The 16,558-nt window shown below is 36.7% G+C and overlaps 1 protein-coding gene across 3 annotated transcripts in view; it reads left to right on the plus strand.

Annotated features, from left to right (window-relative positions):
- The window catches only part of ETV1 (ETS variant transcription factor 1), a 91,464-nt gene that overhangs the window by 70,936 nt on the left and 3,970 nt on the right, over positions 1-16,558 (plus strand). For 2 of the 3 annotated variants that reach the window (XM_008686345.2, XM_008686344.2), the window contains 4 exons: positions 2,814-2,882; positions 4,480-4,548; positions 7,817-7,986; positions 13,065-13,166. In XM_008686345.2, coding sequence (XP_008684567.1) covers positions 2,814-2,882; positions 4,480-4,548; positions 7,817-7,986; positions 13,065-13,166 — 410 coding nt within the window. Of the gene's footprint in view, positions 1-2,813; positions 2,883-3,893; positions 3,980-4,479; positions 4,549-7,816; positions 7,987-13,064; positions 13,167-16,558 lie in introns of those variants that run through there. The other variant, XM_008686349.2, reaches the window with a different exon arrangement.

The raw sequence follows: 16,558 nt of genomic DNA on the forward strand, positions 1-16,558 counted from the left end.
CTTTAGCCTTATTATAAATCATTAATTTATTATGAATTTTAAATCAGTATACTTTAAATGTCATATAGATAAATAGAATTTATGAAAAATATTACAGAATTAGCACAAGAAATAAATCATCAAGGTCAATCGATACACGGGAATTAGTGAAATGATCATCAGATTCTATCTTTGATGTCAAATGTCCAGGATCATGCTTATTTTATATTATGTTAGAGTACTTTTATAAGATGTTTCTTCAACTTTGAATAGTAGGTTACTTATAAATGCTTGAATTTCCTCTCCTCCTCTCTTTCTCCCCCTCTGGGGAGGAAAGACTACATTTAGTCACACTTATATATAATAGAGTTTAATCTATATGTTTTCCTCTAGCTGCCTCCAGAGCCAGCCAGCTGTTTTTACAGCCATACTCCAGCTGGGCAGCAGTCAGTAAAAGTATTTTGTGGCAGGGTGTCAACATTGGTACAACAAAATTCTTACCTCTAAACAGCTGCTGAGCTGATGGCAGAGTCATTAACACTGTCACTCCTAGACCCAGCTGCTTTGAGGGTCCTATGCCTGGCAATAAATCAACATAACATTAAAAATTAATTTGAAGTACCACTGGTTAAAAAGTATGGATACAGTGGATTGCTAGCTATTTGGTAACCCAGAAGTTCAACTACTCTGCAACCTCATAAAAGGATTTCAGGAAACAAGATTAACTCTGTCTTTTGTAGGGTCAGAATTCTATACTAGATCATATTTTATATAAAGAAGGCATGGTGTTCTAAAATGTTTGATAATGAGTTTTATATTGTTTTCAACTCATGCCATTAAGATATTTTTGACTAAAACCATGTAAACTTTTTTTCTGTGAAAAATTATCTCATATTTTGGTTGACATCACCAGGCAAATTTTTAAAAAATCAGATAGACTTTAAAAATGGAACATTCCAGACCAAGAAAGAATGGCCTCTGGGCCAAATAAATAGTGCTAATTATCAGTTATAACATGAAAGTCTGTGGATGGATAGGTAAGAAGCAATGAGGGTCTTTAGCTCCCAGTTCATTTAAATGTTCTTTATTACTTGTTCAGAAATCATATACTTGCTACAAGTGGTAGAATGGAGGGCATACTCTTATATGAAATAGGACATTGGTTCTATGTATCTTATAAGTTTATTTTTGTATGTGTTAAAAGTTTCAAAAACTTGTAGAAGATAGAATTAATTTAGTCACATATATTTCTACATTCCTGTAGAATCTGTATATGTTATGTACAGGCTTGGGCCCGGGTTTATGGGACCTGAAACATAAAATTTGGGGAATCTTCTGAAGGAAAAAGAAAAAGAAACAACATCTACAAAATGAGGTGTAGGGCATCAGAAGGGATTCCTGTAGGTGAAGGGTCCTTCCTGAAGCTACACCTTCTTTGGCTTTACCAGAAATCAACCTCTGGTCTTGTGAGTGACTTTCTGTTCAGAATCAAAGAACTTGAGCCTATAATAGACTTTAGGTAACACCTGGTCCAACCCTTTATTTTATATAAGCTTAGATACAGAATGACTTATCTAAAGTCACTTAGCTTTATTAGTAGTAAGTTAAGGACTCAGTTTTAATCTTTTGTCTCCTAATCCGTATTCCTGTCCTTTTCCCTATTTCTAAGCTAATAAACATGTTAAATACACAGCCATCACTATGACTCAAGTTTAACCATTAACGAAGTTTATTTCCTCAGTGATGAGTTAGCTTGGTCAGGTAGGCAAAGCCTCACCCCTAGCATCATAATGGTGTTTGCTATGAAATTGTTGGATTTCTGTTTTATAGACCCATTCGCTCTGAATATGACCTATGCGCTTAACAAAATAAAAAGGCAGTCATACTTTTATCTGGGGGTAGAAAATAGCAGTCACGTTAAAAGGCTAGAGTAATTTTAAGAGATGTGGCAATTTTGTCTTTTCATAATAATTTCTACCAGTGTTCATGAAATAAACCATGACTAAATCTTTGTTGATCTTTGATTTGAATACCATGGGATATACAAACTTATTCCATAAATGCCCCCAAATGTATCTTAACTCATGACACCATTTGTTTCAAGGGCACTCTCACATTCATGTGCAGTTGCCAGAGAGCCTTCCTTTAGTAAATATGGGTAAAACTTTGAATTTACATGTCTGTTGAAGAATCGTGTCCGCCATGATATGCTTTTCATTTTCCATTTCTTCTTTTTTAAAAAATGTTTATTCATTTAGTTGAGCGAGAGTGTGAGTGCGTGAGCTGGGGGAAGGCAGAGGTAGAGAGAGAGAATTTTCAAGCAGACTCCCTGCTGAGCTTGGAGCCTCATGCGGGCTCAATCTCACAATCCTGAGATCATGACCTGAGCCAAGTTAAGAGTCGGTGAGCCACGAGAGACTATGGACTCTGGGAAACAGACTGAGGGCTTCAGAGTGGAGGGGGTGGGGGTTTGGGATAGGCCAGTGATGGGTATTAAGGAGGGCACATATTGCATGGAGCACTGGGTGTTATATGCAAATAATGAATCATGGAACATTGTATCAAAAACTAAGGATGTACTGTATGGTGACTAACATAATAAAAAATTATTATTAAAAAAAAAAAAAAAGAGTCGGTCACTGAGCCACCCAGGCACCCCTCATTTTCCCATTTCCTGTGTGGGCTCTGCCTGAAATGTTAACTGCGTGTTGACAGGCTCCCCTCATGGAGACTCATGTCAGTTTCTTTCATTTTCCTGTCTGCACTCTGTCTATTGGTAACAGCACATTTTCAGCTCCAAACTTCTCTTTGACTGATATTGTTTCTTCTTCCAGAAGTGCCTAGCTGCCACTCCATTTATATGAGGCAAGAAGGCTTCCTGGCTCATCCCAGCAGAACAGAAGTTAAGTTTTCCATTATTGAAATTCCTTGTAAATACGGTCAAAATTATCAGACGTACCAAAGACGCAGTCATTTGATCAATCATTATAGTTTACGGGAAAAATCACTTATGTTCCCTAAACCACTATTTTAAAACTTTATCTTTTTAAAGTAAAAGGAGGATGTTTCGGGTCATGTTATCTTGAAGTTGGTTGTTAACATGAGTCATGTGAGTATAAACAGCTGAAAAGTAGATTTCTGTGTTCTTTTTTTTTTTGCCAACAACCACATCCTTTTAAAATAGAACATGTGCTTTATAGATTAGCCTACCTTCCTACTCTCTACTGAAATGTATCTTCGAGGAATTTCAGTTTTGCTTTAAGACCTAAATCTGTGTTTTGAAATGAAAGAGAGTAGATTTAAATATATTTGCCTTTATATATTGTGGATTTTTCATTTTTATACAAGTAATTGTTACGAATGGAATTTCACATAAGAGGTCTGCAGAAGGAGTTTTTATTGTGGGTGTGTTCATGGTAACCATGGTGGGAAAGCTTTGATCTACTGGACTTTGATACCTGCAAAGTAATGGATGAAAAGGATCTTCTCTGGATACATTCCCTATTAAGGTGTTCCTGGAAATATGTGCATGGTTCATGACATAAATGTTCTGTGTCCTCAGTAAGATGACATAGGTGAATCTTTTTAGGTTAGGTGTAATACTGGTTGCTTTGTATAAGTGATACTGATAGAAGTAAATTCTTATATTTAAAGAAGAGTGTAATAAGCTGGTAAATCCAAAATATTTGGGACCAAAAATTTAGCAGAAATGCAGTGTAATTATTGTCACTGCTATCATTAATATTATGTACTCACCATAGAGACCAGGACATCTGAGAAAGAAAACTGTGACTAAAGTATATGCAATTTCTTACTGGTAATTAAAGTCGACAATGATTCAGTGAAGGTCACAGTCGAGGATATATGGGGGAGAAAGTGATTGCTAAAAGCTGTTGATTTATTTTGTATTTTTTCTGTGGACTTAGTTTTGTTACAGGAAAAAAGAAAAGTTAAAAAAGAAAATTAAAACTATCTTGGCTGTGGAAGATGAAAACATGAGGTTAGCCTAGCTAAATATTTCTCTGGGGAAGTAAGAGGTAAACTGAATATGTTTCAGTTTATCAGGGTAATTGTGCAAGGTAAATATAAGTAACGCATCTTGATTTTCCTCCTGTCTCATGAATAACAAAACTTGGAAGAAAACGAAAAAGGAGATGACATATTGTAATTTCTAGATTTGCCAGGGTTGACCTGCTTTGTGCTTGGGGTAGTAATAATATAAATATCTACCTGTCATATATCACTGTGCTCTAGATACTATTCTAAACTTGCATGTATTAAATCAGTTAATCCTCACAACAACCCCTTGAAGATAGGTGATTTATTATCATTCCCATTTTATAGGTGAGGAAACAGACACAGAGACTAAATAGTGTGTCTAAGGTCACAGAGCTGAAAAATGGCAGAGTCCTTTTCTACCCCAGTTTTTGTGTTAATGGCTACATTTTTAATTGCTTGTGAGTTTCATTTGTATCAAATGTATCCTATTTCCTCCCACAGGCTGTATGTTTGAGAAGGGCCCCAGGCAGTTTTACGATGACACCTGTGTTGTCCCAGAGAAATTCGATGGTAGGTTTCTCCTTGTGCTTCAAGTTTGTTTTTTTTAAGAGGGAGTGGAGAGATCACCCGCGACTCCCCTGAAAACAGTTGACATCCCTACTTAAAGATTTCTGTGCACATCATTTATGACGCATTCAACTCATGGTAAACTTTGACCTTTTATAAATTCTCTCTTCCTTCCCCTATTCAGAAGCTTTTTCTTTTGTCCTATGAGAGATCTCATTTTTAAAGATAGAACCAGAGAGTATCGTTCTTGCTGAGCCTTGTGTGAGTACGAGGGGTCTTTCCATTGCCCTGCTGAGCACATGCAGCTTGTTGCTCGAGATTTATTGAAAGCTGATCCCGTAATTAACAAAGCAGAACAGAGAGCGTGCTGCTGAGGGTGCGCAGATGACTAATGCGGCCTCTTTCCTTTTAGTGTTCGTGAAAAGATGCGTTATGGAACGCAGAACAACATAGCTGCCCGTTTAGTGAGTGTTAGTCCTTATTTTTTGTTTTTCCTTTTTTTCCCCCCGGGAAGATGTTCTTTACTAATGTGTAATTACTTCGCAATTGTTTAAGATGGAATTAGGAAAGCATTACCTTTTTAATATCACTTGCTAGTGCAGTGACAAGGTCCCAGACTTTAGAAAAAAGTGTCAAGTTAGATAGAAATTTTTTTTTTCCCTTGACAAAGGTGGCAGAAGTCAGCATCTACGAGGAAGCTTGGGGAAAAGTAACAGTTACTTGATTTAGTGGTTCTTCAGAGTGGTCTCCCTATTTCCTGCTTTGATTGTTTAACAGGAAACGAGCAGGGACCCTCTGATTAGCTGATTGCACAAACTTTGGGGATCATGGCTGTAATGACTTGGTAGCTCTCAGAAGTTTTTAATTGTCATTATTTAAACAGCAAAGTGCACGCTCAGATTGCTTCTCCCTCTCTAATTAGTTTCTTGAAGACTACTCTGTTCCTGAGGTTTTTGCTACCCTGGTCCTTCTCAGAAAGAATGATAATTTGGGGAAGATCTGTTTCCTTAGTCTTCTTTAAATGGCTAAATTCATTCAGGGTCATAGGGTTAAGCTCCTGCAGAGTCACTTTTTTGGTCTTCTTCTAAATAGATGTTAGTTTTAGGCTTGGAGCTTCAGTGTGATATGTGTGGTTACAATCATTATCAGAGTGTCACAGTTCTTAACATACAGCTTCTCTCTTAAGACGAAGCATAAAGCCTTTGCTTTTTGGAATGACCTTCATCATTTTTTTGTTTTGTTTTGTTTTTAATTCTTAGTGAGCTTAACATTTTAAGAAATCTCGATTACCAGTATGGGCACATAAGGAAGGAAATATAGCTCCAAACTACCAGTAGGATTATGATATAATCTAAAAGGCCTAAGTCAGACTAATGTTTAGGAAAGCAATCTATCTTGATTATTTATTACCTTTGACTTTTAAATATTCTTCAATTTTGTACTAAGAAAATGTTTTTTGGAAGATAGTGCTAGTGTTTTATAAGGAATAGAGAGCAAGAGAATAGAAAAGCAAAGGGTTATTTTTTCATTGACAAGGCTAGTATAGTCTGTCACATTTATAGGCAGAAGCAATCTAGAGATTATAAAATTTGACAGTGTTTCACTCTCTCTGCATAATTGCTCAGTTACCCCCATGAAAAAATTTGTAAGTCTCAGAAGGAAAAACTGAGATAAATAAAACTGTCATCGAAATCAATATGAAGAGACACTTCTGTATATCTAGCTTAGACCAGAATGACATAATGATTTCTAGCAGCTATTGACTGAATAATTTTATTTTGGTTGTGGTTTTTAAAGTGTCGTTCTTTTTGTAATTATTTTAAGAGGTGTGTGTCTGTCTAGTTACCAAAGGAAAGTTTTAAGAAGCTTCTGATTTGGTCTGTTTTATAATTCACATTTACTGTGAATAGATTGGCTTGAATATATTCTGTCTGAATTGTTTCAAGAGTGGAGAAGAGAAATTCATGCATTAACGATGATATGTTTGTAGGGCCCTAGACATTCAATCCCCTGTGTGACCAATTCCACATATTTTTGGGGATGGTTGGCCAGAGGTAGATGTCAATAATCAGGAGTTATGACTGAATTTTTGTTTGGTAAAAATAAGATAACTGACCAGATTTATACCAGAAGAATTAATAACACTAATACCCTTATTGCTGTAATCTATTTAATAGGTTTTTACACTATATATAAATAGCAAATAAATGTAACACAAACTGGCCTTCATTGATTAAAAATAATAGATTTACAGAAAGCTCCTGTATATGTGTTTTTAGACTGCACTTTTAGAAAAAGACTAGCAAGCTAAATTCACGTGACTGAAATGCAAACAAGAGATAAAGAAAAATGAAGGAATTTTTATTTGCTGCCAGTTAAGACAGTGGTAGTGCCAGTATGAAGGTATGGGAAAAAGGTGGTACGATGATAATCCAATATGCCCAGATCTACCTGAGATTTTCCTAATTTATATAAAGTACAGATTACTTAACTCAGAGTTTAAGATGCTATTAAATTTCCTTTGAGATGGGACGCCTGGGTGGCTCCATCCATTGAGTGTCCAACTCTTGCTTTTGGCTCAGGTCATGATCTTGGGGTCGTGGGATTAAGTCTCACATCGGGCTCCTCAAGGCCTGGGATTCTCTTCCTCTTGGGATTCTCTCCCTCTCCTTCTGCCTCTCCCCCTGCTCTCTCTCTCTCAAATAAACAAATCCGTAAAAATAAGTAAATAAACAAAAGAGTAAATTTGCTTTGAAATATTTGCATTAAAATTTGCAAATTTTTTCATGTGTAGGTCAGTGAGGTATTACAAATTATAGTTTGCAGAACTTGTACGAATAAAATGCCCAGAGCTTAAAATCGATTACTCCCTCTTCCATGTTGCTTAGAGCAGTGAATGATGTCATTAACAATAAAAGCAAGAAGAAGTGTGATTGGATGGTATGGTTTTTAAATAAATGAGTGAAAACAAAAAGATGGTTATACAGAATTTTAATAAGAAAATGACATTCGTGGATTTATTCTGCACCTGTATGCATTTGTTTTGACCCTTATGTTACATATAGTTGTTTGTAAGTTTGCACAGGTTCTTGGTTTACATTAAGTCCTTTAACTGTTTTAAAGCCCATTTAAAGTGGTAACATTATATTTCATAGAAACCCCTAAAGTGGTTGTGGTTTAAACATTTTAATGATTGATTTAATGTAAATTTTATTTTATGTAAATGTCATAGTATTGCTAATAATAGAAACTTTAACATATTTTGATTTAGGAGACATCAAACAGGAGCCAGGGATGTATCGGGAAGGGCCCACATACCAGCGGCGGGGATCACTTCAGCTCTGGCAGTTTTTGGTAGCTCTTCTGGATGACCCTTCAAATTCTCATTTCATTGCGTGGACTGGGCGAGGCATGGAATTTAAACTGATTGAGCCTGAAGAGGTGGGTTTAGTAGATTTTTGTTAGGAAAATTGGATATATTACAATGCAAAGAAACATATATTGATTAATATGCTGAAAAAAAATTTTTTTTTAATTTTAAAACTTTAGGGAAACCTTCTTGGAATTAGAAAGTGGGCGAAGGAAAAAAAATGTGTACATTTAAAATAAGAAATGAATATGACCCCCATGCACTGGAGTGTTTTCCTGAAGAACTTCTCAGTTCAATTTTTATTCTCCCCAAGTCTAGCTTTAGGCTTAAAACTACTATTATTATTACAGCATAACCCACCGATAGTATTATGGACCTCTATAGAAAGGTGACCTTTATATAAAATGTTTATATCTTACTAAAGGTGCTTTCTTGGCTACTATTAAAGTTGACTTTAGTTTTCATTAGTCAAGGAAGGAATAGATAACTTTTTTTAAAAAGATTTTATTTATTTATTTACTTGTCAGAAAGATAGAGAGAGCACAAGCAGGGGGAATGGCAGGCAGAGGGAAAAGCAGGCTCCCGGCTGAGCAGGGAGTCCCAATGCAGGACTCCATCCCAGGACCCTGGGATCATGACCTGAGCTGAAGGCAGACACTTAACTGACTGAGCCACCCAGTTGTCCCTACATGACTTTCAATTAACATGCCTATAACTGCTCATACTGGCTGTAGGGTCTAAACGCATTAGAAACATGTAGTAGGATATCCAGCTATTTTTGAACCCAAAGTAGTTAGTTTAGATTAGTATAGACTGGACATTTACAGCCTAGGCTAATGGGCCTGTACATCTTAAATTTTCTGCCCTCTGAAACCATATATTTATTCATAATCAGGTAACATCCAGGAAATAAATCATCTTCCTTATTTAAGAGATGGTCTAATTCAAATTTGTATTAAAAGAAGTTTGAAATAAGAGGAGCTGGTTAGCATGATTACTTCAGATTATCTCAATACACTAGTAGTCTAGAAGGTTAGCTTTGCATCTCCATTGCCCTGACGAAACACTCATGCATAGAGGGCTCAATGTCAGAATTTGAAAGTATCTATTATCTAGTATGGGCTAAGTATTTGGGTGTTTGAATTTCATAGTGTGTCTAAGGCTTAATTTGTCTGTCAAAGGAAATTCATATTTATGTAGATGTACTTAAATGATGTAAGTGAAAGACCGGTGACAGTGTGAAGCACTAACAAAGGGAGACTGGAAACACTTAATATAAAGTAACTTGAAAGCCCTTTAACATGATGGGAATGTGTGCTCTTCACCTCATCACACATGTTAATAATCACTGCAAGAGTTGGTTCATCCTAGAGCTGAGTACGTTCAACAGGAATTTGTAGCAGTTATTTCCCTTTTCCTCTGACTAAAATGAGATGAGCACAAACAGAACTTTTTGTTTTTCCCATATATTTGTTAAGGTGGAAAAATTACTGAATTATGTTGGCCATTACTGACCTCAGAAGAATAAATCTTTATGAACATCATCAAGGTCTTTATTTAGCATTGTTGACTTTCGTGAGCTTTCATGACGGTCGGGTTGAATAAGTAGAATAGAAGACTTGAACAGGTGACCCTCAACTTTATCAGATTCTAAATTTCTGTGATTTTTAAATGCAGGAAAGACATACCATTACATCTGTTCAGTACAGCAAACAAACATTTCGATACCTTTTCTGTGGTAGACTCACAAAGTAAAAGAGGGCCAGGTGATTCAGAGTCAGTAGACCATTTCCAAAGAGTAACTAACTCAGTGGTAATTGTTCAGAAAGTACTAAGTCTCCTAAGGCTTTTGTTCAAAATGAAACATCACATTTCTAATGCCGCTTTACTCACTGTTGGCAACTGCTTCCATTAGGCAACGGCTGTGCCATTTAAACTTACTCTTTGGAAAGTCTTAGTGAAATTTCTTTGCCGCTGTGGCCCACAGTCACCCTCCTTCTTGTACCACACAAGAGATCTTTGAGGGTCTCTGTCAGCATGGCTCCTGGAAGGCGCCTCTGGAGCCATCCTTGTAGGAGATACTCATTGGTTCATTTCTTTCTATTTCATTGTGCAGTTTAAAATGATATTGAGTGAGACTGTCGTCCTGTGCTGATTATTTGCTTGGTGTGTTTGGGTAACATTCGCAGGCACAGGCTCTTTAACATCTCTTTTTGAGATATTTGAGATAATGAGACGTTATTTTCAAATTAATCATGGATCCTAGGGAATTGTCTCAGGAACAATTATTAACATAGTAAAACATCTCTAGGACTTAGAGAAGAAGTCTTTCAAAGATATTCAAACGTGTTGAGCTAGAAGAGTTACCAGAAAGTCTGATAACCAGGACCTGATTGTGGTTTCCAGGTTTACTGTTGGGTATTCAAACATGGTTTTAAAAATCCGTTAATGCTTGAGCTATTACATTGTCTTAACTTAATTCATTTGATAATAAGAGTGATTTTCTTAAAAGATTTTATTTATGCACGTATTTGAGAGAGAGAGTGTGCATGGGGGGAGGAGCAGAGGGAGAGGAGCAAGCAAACTCCACGTTGGGCGCCGAGCCCGACATGGGACTCCATCCCACGACCCTGAGATGATGACCTGAACGGCAACCAAGAGTTCGACCCTTAACTGCTTAACCGACTGTGCCACCCAAGTGCCCCAAGAGAGATTTTTATAGTGCAGTTGCCTTTTCAGTTTCCTTACTAATAGTCGAAGTTTTCACTTGAAGGAGTATCGTAAGGAAGCCACTGGAAGTGTTGCCACCACTGCACCCACTCTACGTTGAGAATGCTGCCTTGGCTTTTAGCCGTGCTGGAGATAGCCGTGGTGGGTGGCTCACACAGGAGGGCTGAATGGGCTTTTGAGTTCATAGGTGGTCTAACCTATCCTGGAAATTATTTGTATTATCTGTTGAGTTTACGTTTCAATCTGTTTTATTTTTATTATTGTGATGATAATATTTAACATGGGATCTGCCCTCTTGTCAGATTTTGAGTGTCCAATACAGTATGGTTAACTGTGGGCACGTTGTGGTAGAGCAGATCTCTAGAACTTACTCACCCTGCATAACTTGTCTGCATCTCATAGGCATTTTGGTGTGTCCCACTTCTCTTTATGATGAATGTGACGTTGAATGAATCCAAACAGCTCTAGGAATATATTTTATTCTTTTAAAATGTCTACTAATACCCACTTGTGCTGAGAATTAACTGGCATCCTAAGAGTCAGACTCTGCTGATGGTATCAAAAAAAATCATCTTTCTTTCCCTAGAGACTTCCACTGGGGTGTCTGGGTTTTTTTGTTTTTTTGTTTTTAATTTTTATTTATTTTTGCGAGACAGCGAGCCAGCAAGAGCTGGTGGGGCGGGCAGAGGGCGAAGCAGACTCCCCGCTGTGTAGGGAGCCCAGTGCAGGACTCGACCCCGAGACCCTGGGATCATGACCTGAACTGAAGGCAGATGCTTAACTGACTGAGCCACCCAGGCACCGTCCACTGGGTTGTCTTAAAGTTTGCAAGTATTTTACTTTCTAGGTGCATCTTGGTGAATTTCTAGAGGAGAATCATTTACAAATGAAAAGGTATTCAGAAACTGGTGTTCAATTTAAGGAAACAGTAAGAGTTTCTTTTCATGGCCCTTCCCGGTTAGCGTGCTGTTCACTTGCCAAATCTGTTAAAGATTTGCTGATGTCCATTGTTAGGTTTTGAAAAGACATTTTATTCAGATAGTATGGCTTTCATTTCTTATTGCCACCCTCCCATTGCACTATGGCTTCGAACACTTACATTCAAATGTAATTTATCTTTGGAAATTCAGATGTACTTGCCCTGGTGACTGCTTGCATGTGTAGTCACGTTCCTGTTACATCACATCTCTCTGCTCTTAAAAAAGTATACTGATGCATGTGGCTAAATTACATTGTATCTTCATTCAGGAAATACAAATTAGGGAGGGAGAAAATAGCAAGGATCAGTATTTTTGAAAGAAAAAAACAAACCCTGGGGAAAGGTAATTGCTAATAAAGTAGAGAGAGACAGAATGATCTCTCTGAAAAGCAGTCTATTTTAGGATATGTGACATAGCAACAACTTGGAATTTCATAGAAATGAAGGAAAACACTAACCCTATTAGATAATGTTCTCTTGGGGTTGCCTAGGTATGCATGACAGCTGCAGTTTCTGCTCAGACTAATAAAATACGGAAATTAACGAGAATCTGACTTTAGCTGGGGTTGCAAAAGCAGGCTACACGGTTCAGTGTGATGCTTCAGCCAGCCCAGGATGGTGGTTAGGTGGGGGGTACTTGTACATTGGGGAAGGAGTTTTCCTTGAAAAACTCTGCTTTGCCTGATAAGTTGCTCCCCCAAAGCCACATTCTCAAAAGCTCTGAGATTTTTCACTAAACAACAAAGTAGACATTCTGCTTTAGAGGTTTTTGTTTGTGGACTCATGTACGTGGTGACCTTTTCCACTTCCTTCTTATTTTTAGTATCCAATTACTGTTCTCTAAATGAATTCTTAATTCCCCAGTTTAGTACTGGTTACAGTTTTATTCTGGTGCTGCTTTGGGCAATAAAAATTATTTGCAGTTCAGATTATGAATTTGTATACTGTTTCCTCTGCTACACATACAATGCCACTTGTTCATTCTTTTATTTGGTATCAAACAGGATATTTTTTTCTTTAGTGTATCATAACGTCAGAAAACACCTTCACAAAGAGATCAGTAAGCTGTTCTTGGTCTGTAGGTTTTATCTGAAAAACTAAGAAGCAAAGAACAGGCAGTATATCTCAGAATGGTGAATTGCAGCCTGTTCATTCCCATTGTAAACACATCCCCTTATTTCCATTTAATTTTGTATCCAAAACAATAGTGACAAAGAATTCTATTGTGAAGTTTCAGAATGATCACTGCATGCCTGGCTTAAAAGCAAACCAGGACACAGGAAAATTCAGATCATGATAGCTTTTGCCTCTTTACTTATGTCTTTAATTTGGATGTGTTTTGGAAGATTTGGAAGTAACTGATTAATTCACTAATGTTTTATGAAAGATCTTGATAAGGTAATACTTAACACTACAATGTAAATTCTGTTTTGGTGGCAGGTGGCCCGGCGTTGGGGCATTCAGAAAAACAGGCCAGCTATGAACTATGATAAACTTAGCCGTTCGCTTCGCTATTACTATGAGAAAGGAATCATGCAAAAGGTGAGCAGCTACAACAGCATTAAAATTCATTGAAATGTCGCACATTAATCTGCATGTCATACTTTAAAAGCCACATATCATTGCATTGCTGAAGCAAGGTTTTCACTCATTTTAACATATGCTTAGCTCTTGGTTTTGATATAACAAGCCTTTCTATTTATAAATTCATGGGCATTATAGACCTATGTAATCATATCTTCTAGAAACCAGTAGACTTTCTGGGAGTCCCAATTACCGTATTTGGTAAAAAATGTTGTTTCAGTACTAATATTCCCATATATCCCCAGAAGTTGTCGGTAGTCTGCTGCATTCGCCACAATTACATAATTTTGAAATGCTTTTGTTTATGGATTCCAGCGGTAACTGAATTCTTACTTTTCCCCTCCTTGTTCTGATTCTTAAAACTTTCAGAACATTTCTTATTCTCCTGAAAATGCTTTTCTTCTTGTCTGAAGTCTTGCCTGGTTTTGCTGTTTGAAAGTGAAACTGTTTATTAAAAATAAGTATTTGATATTATTTCATTGGTGAGTGAAGTTAATTGTATTTTATCTCAAATGAGCTTCTCTTAATAGTTGAAGGTGGCTTAAAAAAAAGGATTAAGATAAAACAAATGAAGTACACTTAGAACAAAATATACAATTTTTGAAGAAGGCAAAGAATAAATGAATAAAGATTAAACACTGGCTATTACTGTTACATCCTTCAGCTCTGCATGTGTATTCATTCCAATTGTCTAGACTGTGAACTAAGTTTATGATGTATCTCTTGTGAACATTACTGTTTTATTTTGCATCCTTTGTTCATTTGGGGGACACAAACATAGTTAGATATTGCAGATTGTGGCATATTTTTATACCACTATAGTTATGCCAAGAAAAACTAGACCAGTTGCTACATGAAACCTACTAGAGTAGAGGAAACAGCATCATTGAGTTTTTAGACCGAAGGGAATCGGTGCTCTGGAGTTTGCTAGCTCAGACGTTAGAATGCCCAAGATCCTCAAAAGATAAGGCTGAATTCGTTACTTCCTATTTCCCTGAATCTCACCTTCAAGATATATAACCGTTTACTACCTGTTCCCCTGTCCTCTCCACCTCAACCCTGGGGTCGTTTTTTAATTCTTCCCTTCCTCCTACCCACCTTTTCTATTTGCAGCCAAATCCTTTGAGACGCGGTCCATTCCTTTCATTTCCCTCACCGACTCGCTAACTCCTGGCGCGTGCGGTGGGCTGGCGCTGTAGGTGCCCAGTTCCCCTGGGCAGTGGTGCGCAGCGGTCAAAGCAAGTGCAGACAGGATTTAGGTTTGCGTGCTGCCTTCTCAGTGGGTCACCTTTTGAACAGATTCCTTTTCTGCTATATGGTGGTGTTCTTCATAAAGTTGTCATCATTAAATGAAATAAGGTAAAAGAAACTATTTGCAACAACTTATTTATCAGCTGATACAGACTAGCAAAATGTCTGTATGTGACAGAACTTTTGGGGTGTTGCTGCATAATATAAGAAAGCATAGTTTGTTTAATGGTGAAACGTACAAAATTGAAGTGTACTTGTAACTAGCGCAAAAATGAAGGCTTTTTACAATTTTTACAGACATATTCACACTTCTTCCTCATGTGCCGAGGCATTTTACTTGCTACCATTTGACACAACTGTGACTCCCTCATTGCTTCACTGATATTGTTCCCTCTGTATAGAGTGTCTTACCTTCTGATTTTACCTAACATCTGTACCGTACTAAAAGTTAAGAAAATTCTAAGAGTCGTGCAGAGGGAAATTATGCTGTCCTTAAAAAACAAAAAACCTATGATGTAGAATTTCATATTTCAGCGTGTAGGGGAAAATGTTTTTATGACCACACTTGTTTATAAACTTAAATTATGTATGTATGTGGTGTGTATGAAGGACAATTAAATGGAAAGCTTAGAAATTGAAATAAAAATAATCAAATGGATCTAAACATGTAAAAAAACCCCTGCTTATTTCAGTAGTTCTGGAAGAGATAAGAAATGATGGAGTGTGGCTTTTAGACTGTGCATGTGTGAACCTTCTATTTCAAAACTTAGAAATGCCTAGAGAAATCTATGCAAATACTTTAACAGTAGATATTTGTGGATGATATAATGACAAAGCATTATTTCTTTTGGTTTAATCTATAATTTTTAATTTTCTGCCCGTTTTTTTATGTTGCTTCTGAGATTTAAAAAGTTAACACATAATTTAAATGTCTAGTATTTCAAAGCACAGTTCAAAAGCTACTTCCTTGTTAACTTCTGATTCATCTCTCCTATAAAATTCATGTTTTATCTATCTCAGCTTTGCGGTTTGGGTATATTTAAGGTACAGCATTTTCTAGATTGTAATTGTATTACTAATAATGAAAGACATGATTTCCCTTGGTAATTATCAGCCCTTGTTCTAAACTCCATGACATTTAGCGTAGTTTAGTAAGTATGGTAGTAGTTCCAAAAATGTTTTTTCATAAGAAAAGTAGTAGGAAGCCGTGACTTAAGGCCGACTCCTTTAAGAGATTTTATAATCTTGATTGCGTGCTCTACATTTTAATTCCCCACAGTGATTTATCAGATCATTTCTAATTATAACCAATAGCAACAAGTTGAATAAAAAAGCTACCAGTAGCCTGAAGCAAATACCTCTTTTTCTACAGCTCCAAACAAAACAAAGCAGGTTATTAAATGCTCTAAGGTATGCAGGCCATTTATATATTTTTTTCCCCTCAAAATGCTTTGAATAAAGAAAAACAGGAAAACTAGGATTTCATATCTTAGCTTTGTTTCTGATATTGCCTGTTTTTATTTTTATGGCAGTTTCGCCTTCATGAACTTAATTTCCTTTTTATATGGGATTAAAGTAAATAAATTTACACCAGCTCCTCTGTTTGCTGTGCAATGTCCTAGAGACTTCCATCTCAGTTTTACGAGAAGCTTTCCAAAGGAGCTGTTCCCACCTCTATTGCACAAAAAAAGGGGAACTGAGGACTGATTAAGAAACCTGTCCAAACTCATAAAAACTAAGTGTTCACTGTTTTCAAACCTAAGGATATTCATATTCTTCGGATTCTCTCAATTGGTTCCTCTTACGAGGTAAAACATCCAGGACGAAACAGTGTTCTAAATCTTGAGTCCAGAACAGTAGCACTCTTGGTAGTTGATTCTTATTTTCCAAACATATACAGATAATTTATAAACCATGAACTTAACATCCTCCTACATCACAAAGCAGCTAGCAGTGCCTTTTTTTGATATAGGAACCCAGAGGCATTGAATAATTTTCGCCTTTCTAAAATTACTAATCTCTGCATACACATGAAGATTTACCTCAATGTCAATACAAAGAATTGTATTCATACACACACCCCCTCCCACCCTCCTCGA

The sequence above is a fragment of the Ursus maritimus genome, unplaced genomic scaffold (assembly GCF_017311325.1).
Source record: "Ursus maritimus isolate PB19 unplaced genomic scaffold, ASM1731132v1 scaffold_3, whole genome shotgun sequence".
Classification (NCBI taxonomy): domain Eukaryota; kingdom Metazoa; phylum Chordata; class Mammalia; order Carnivora; family Ursidae; genus Ursus; species Ursus maritimus.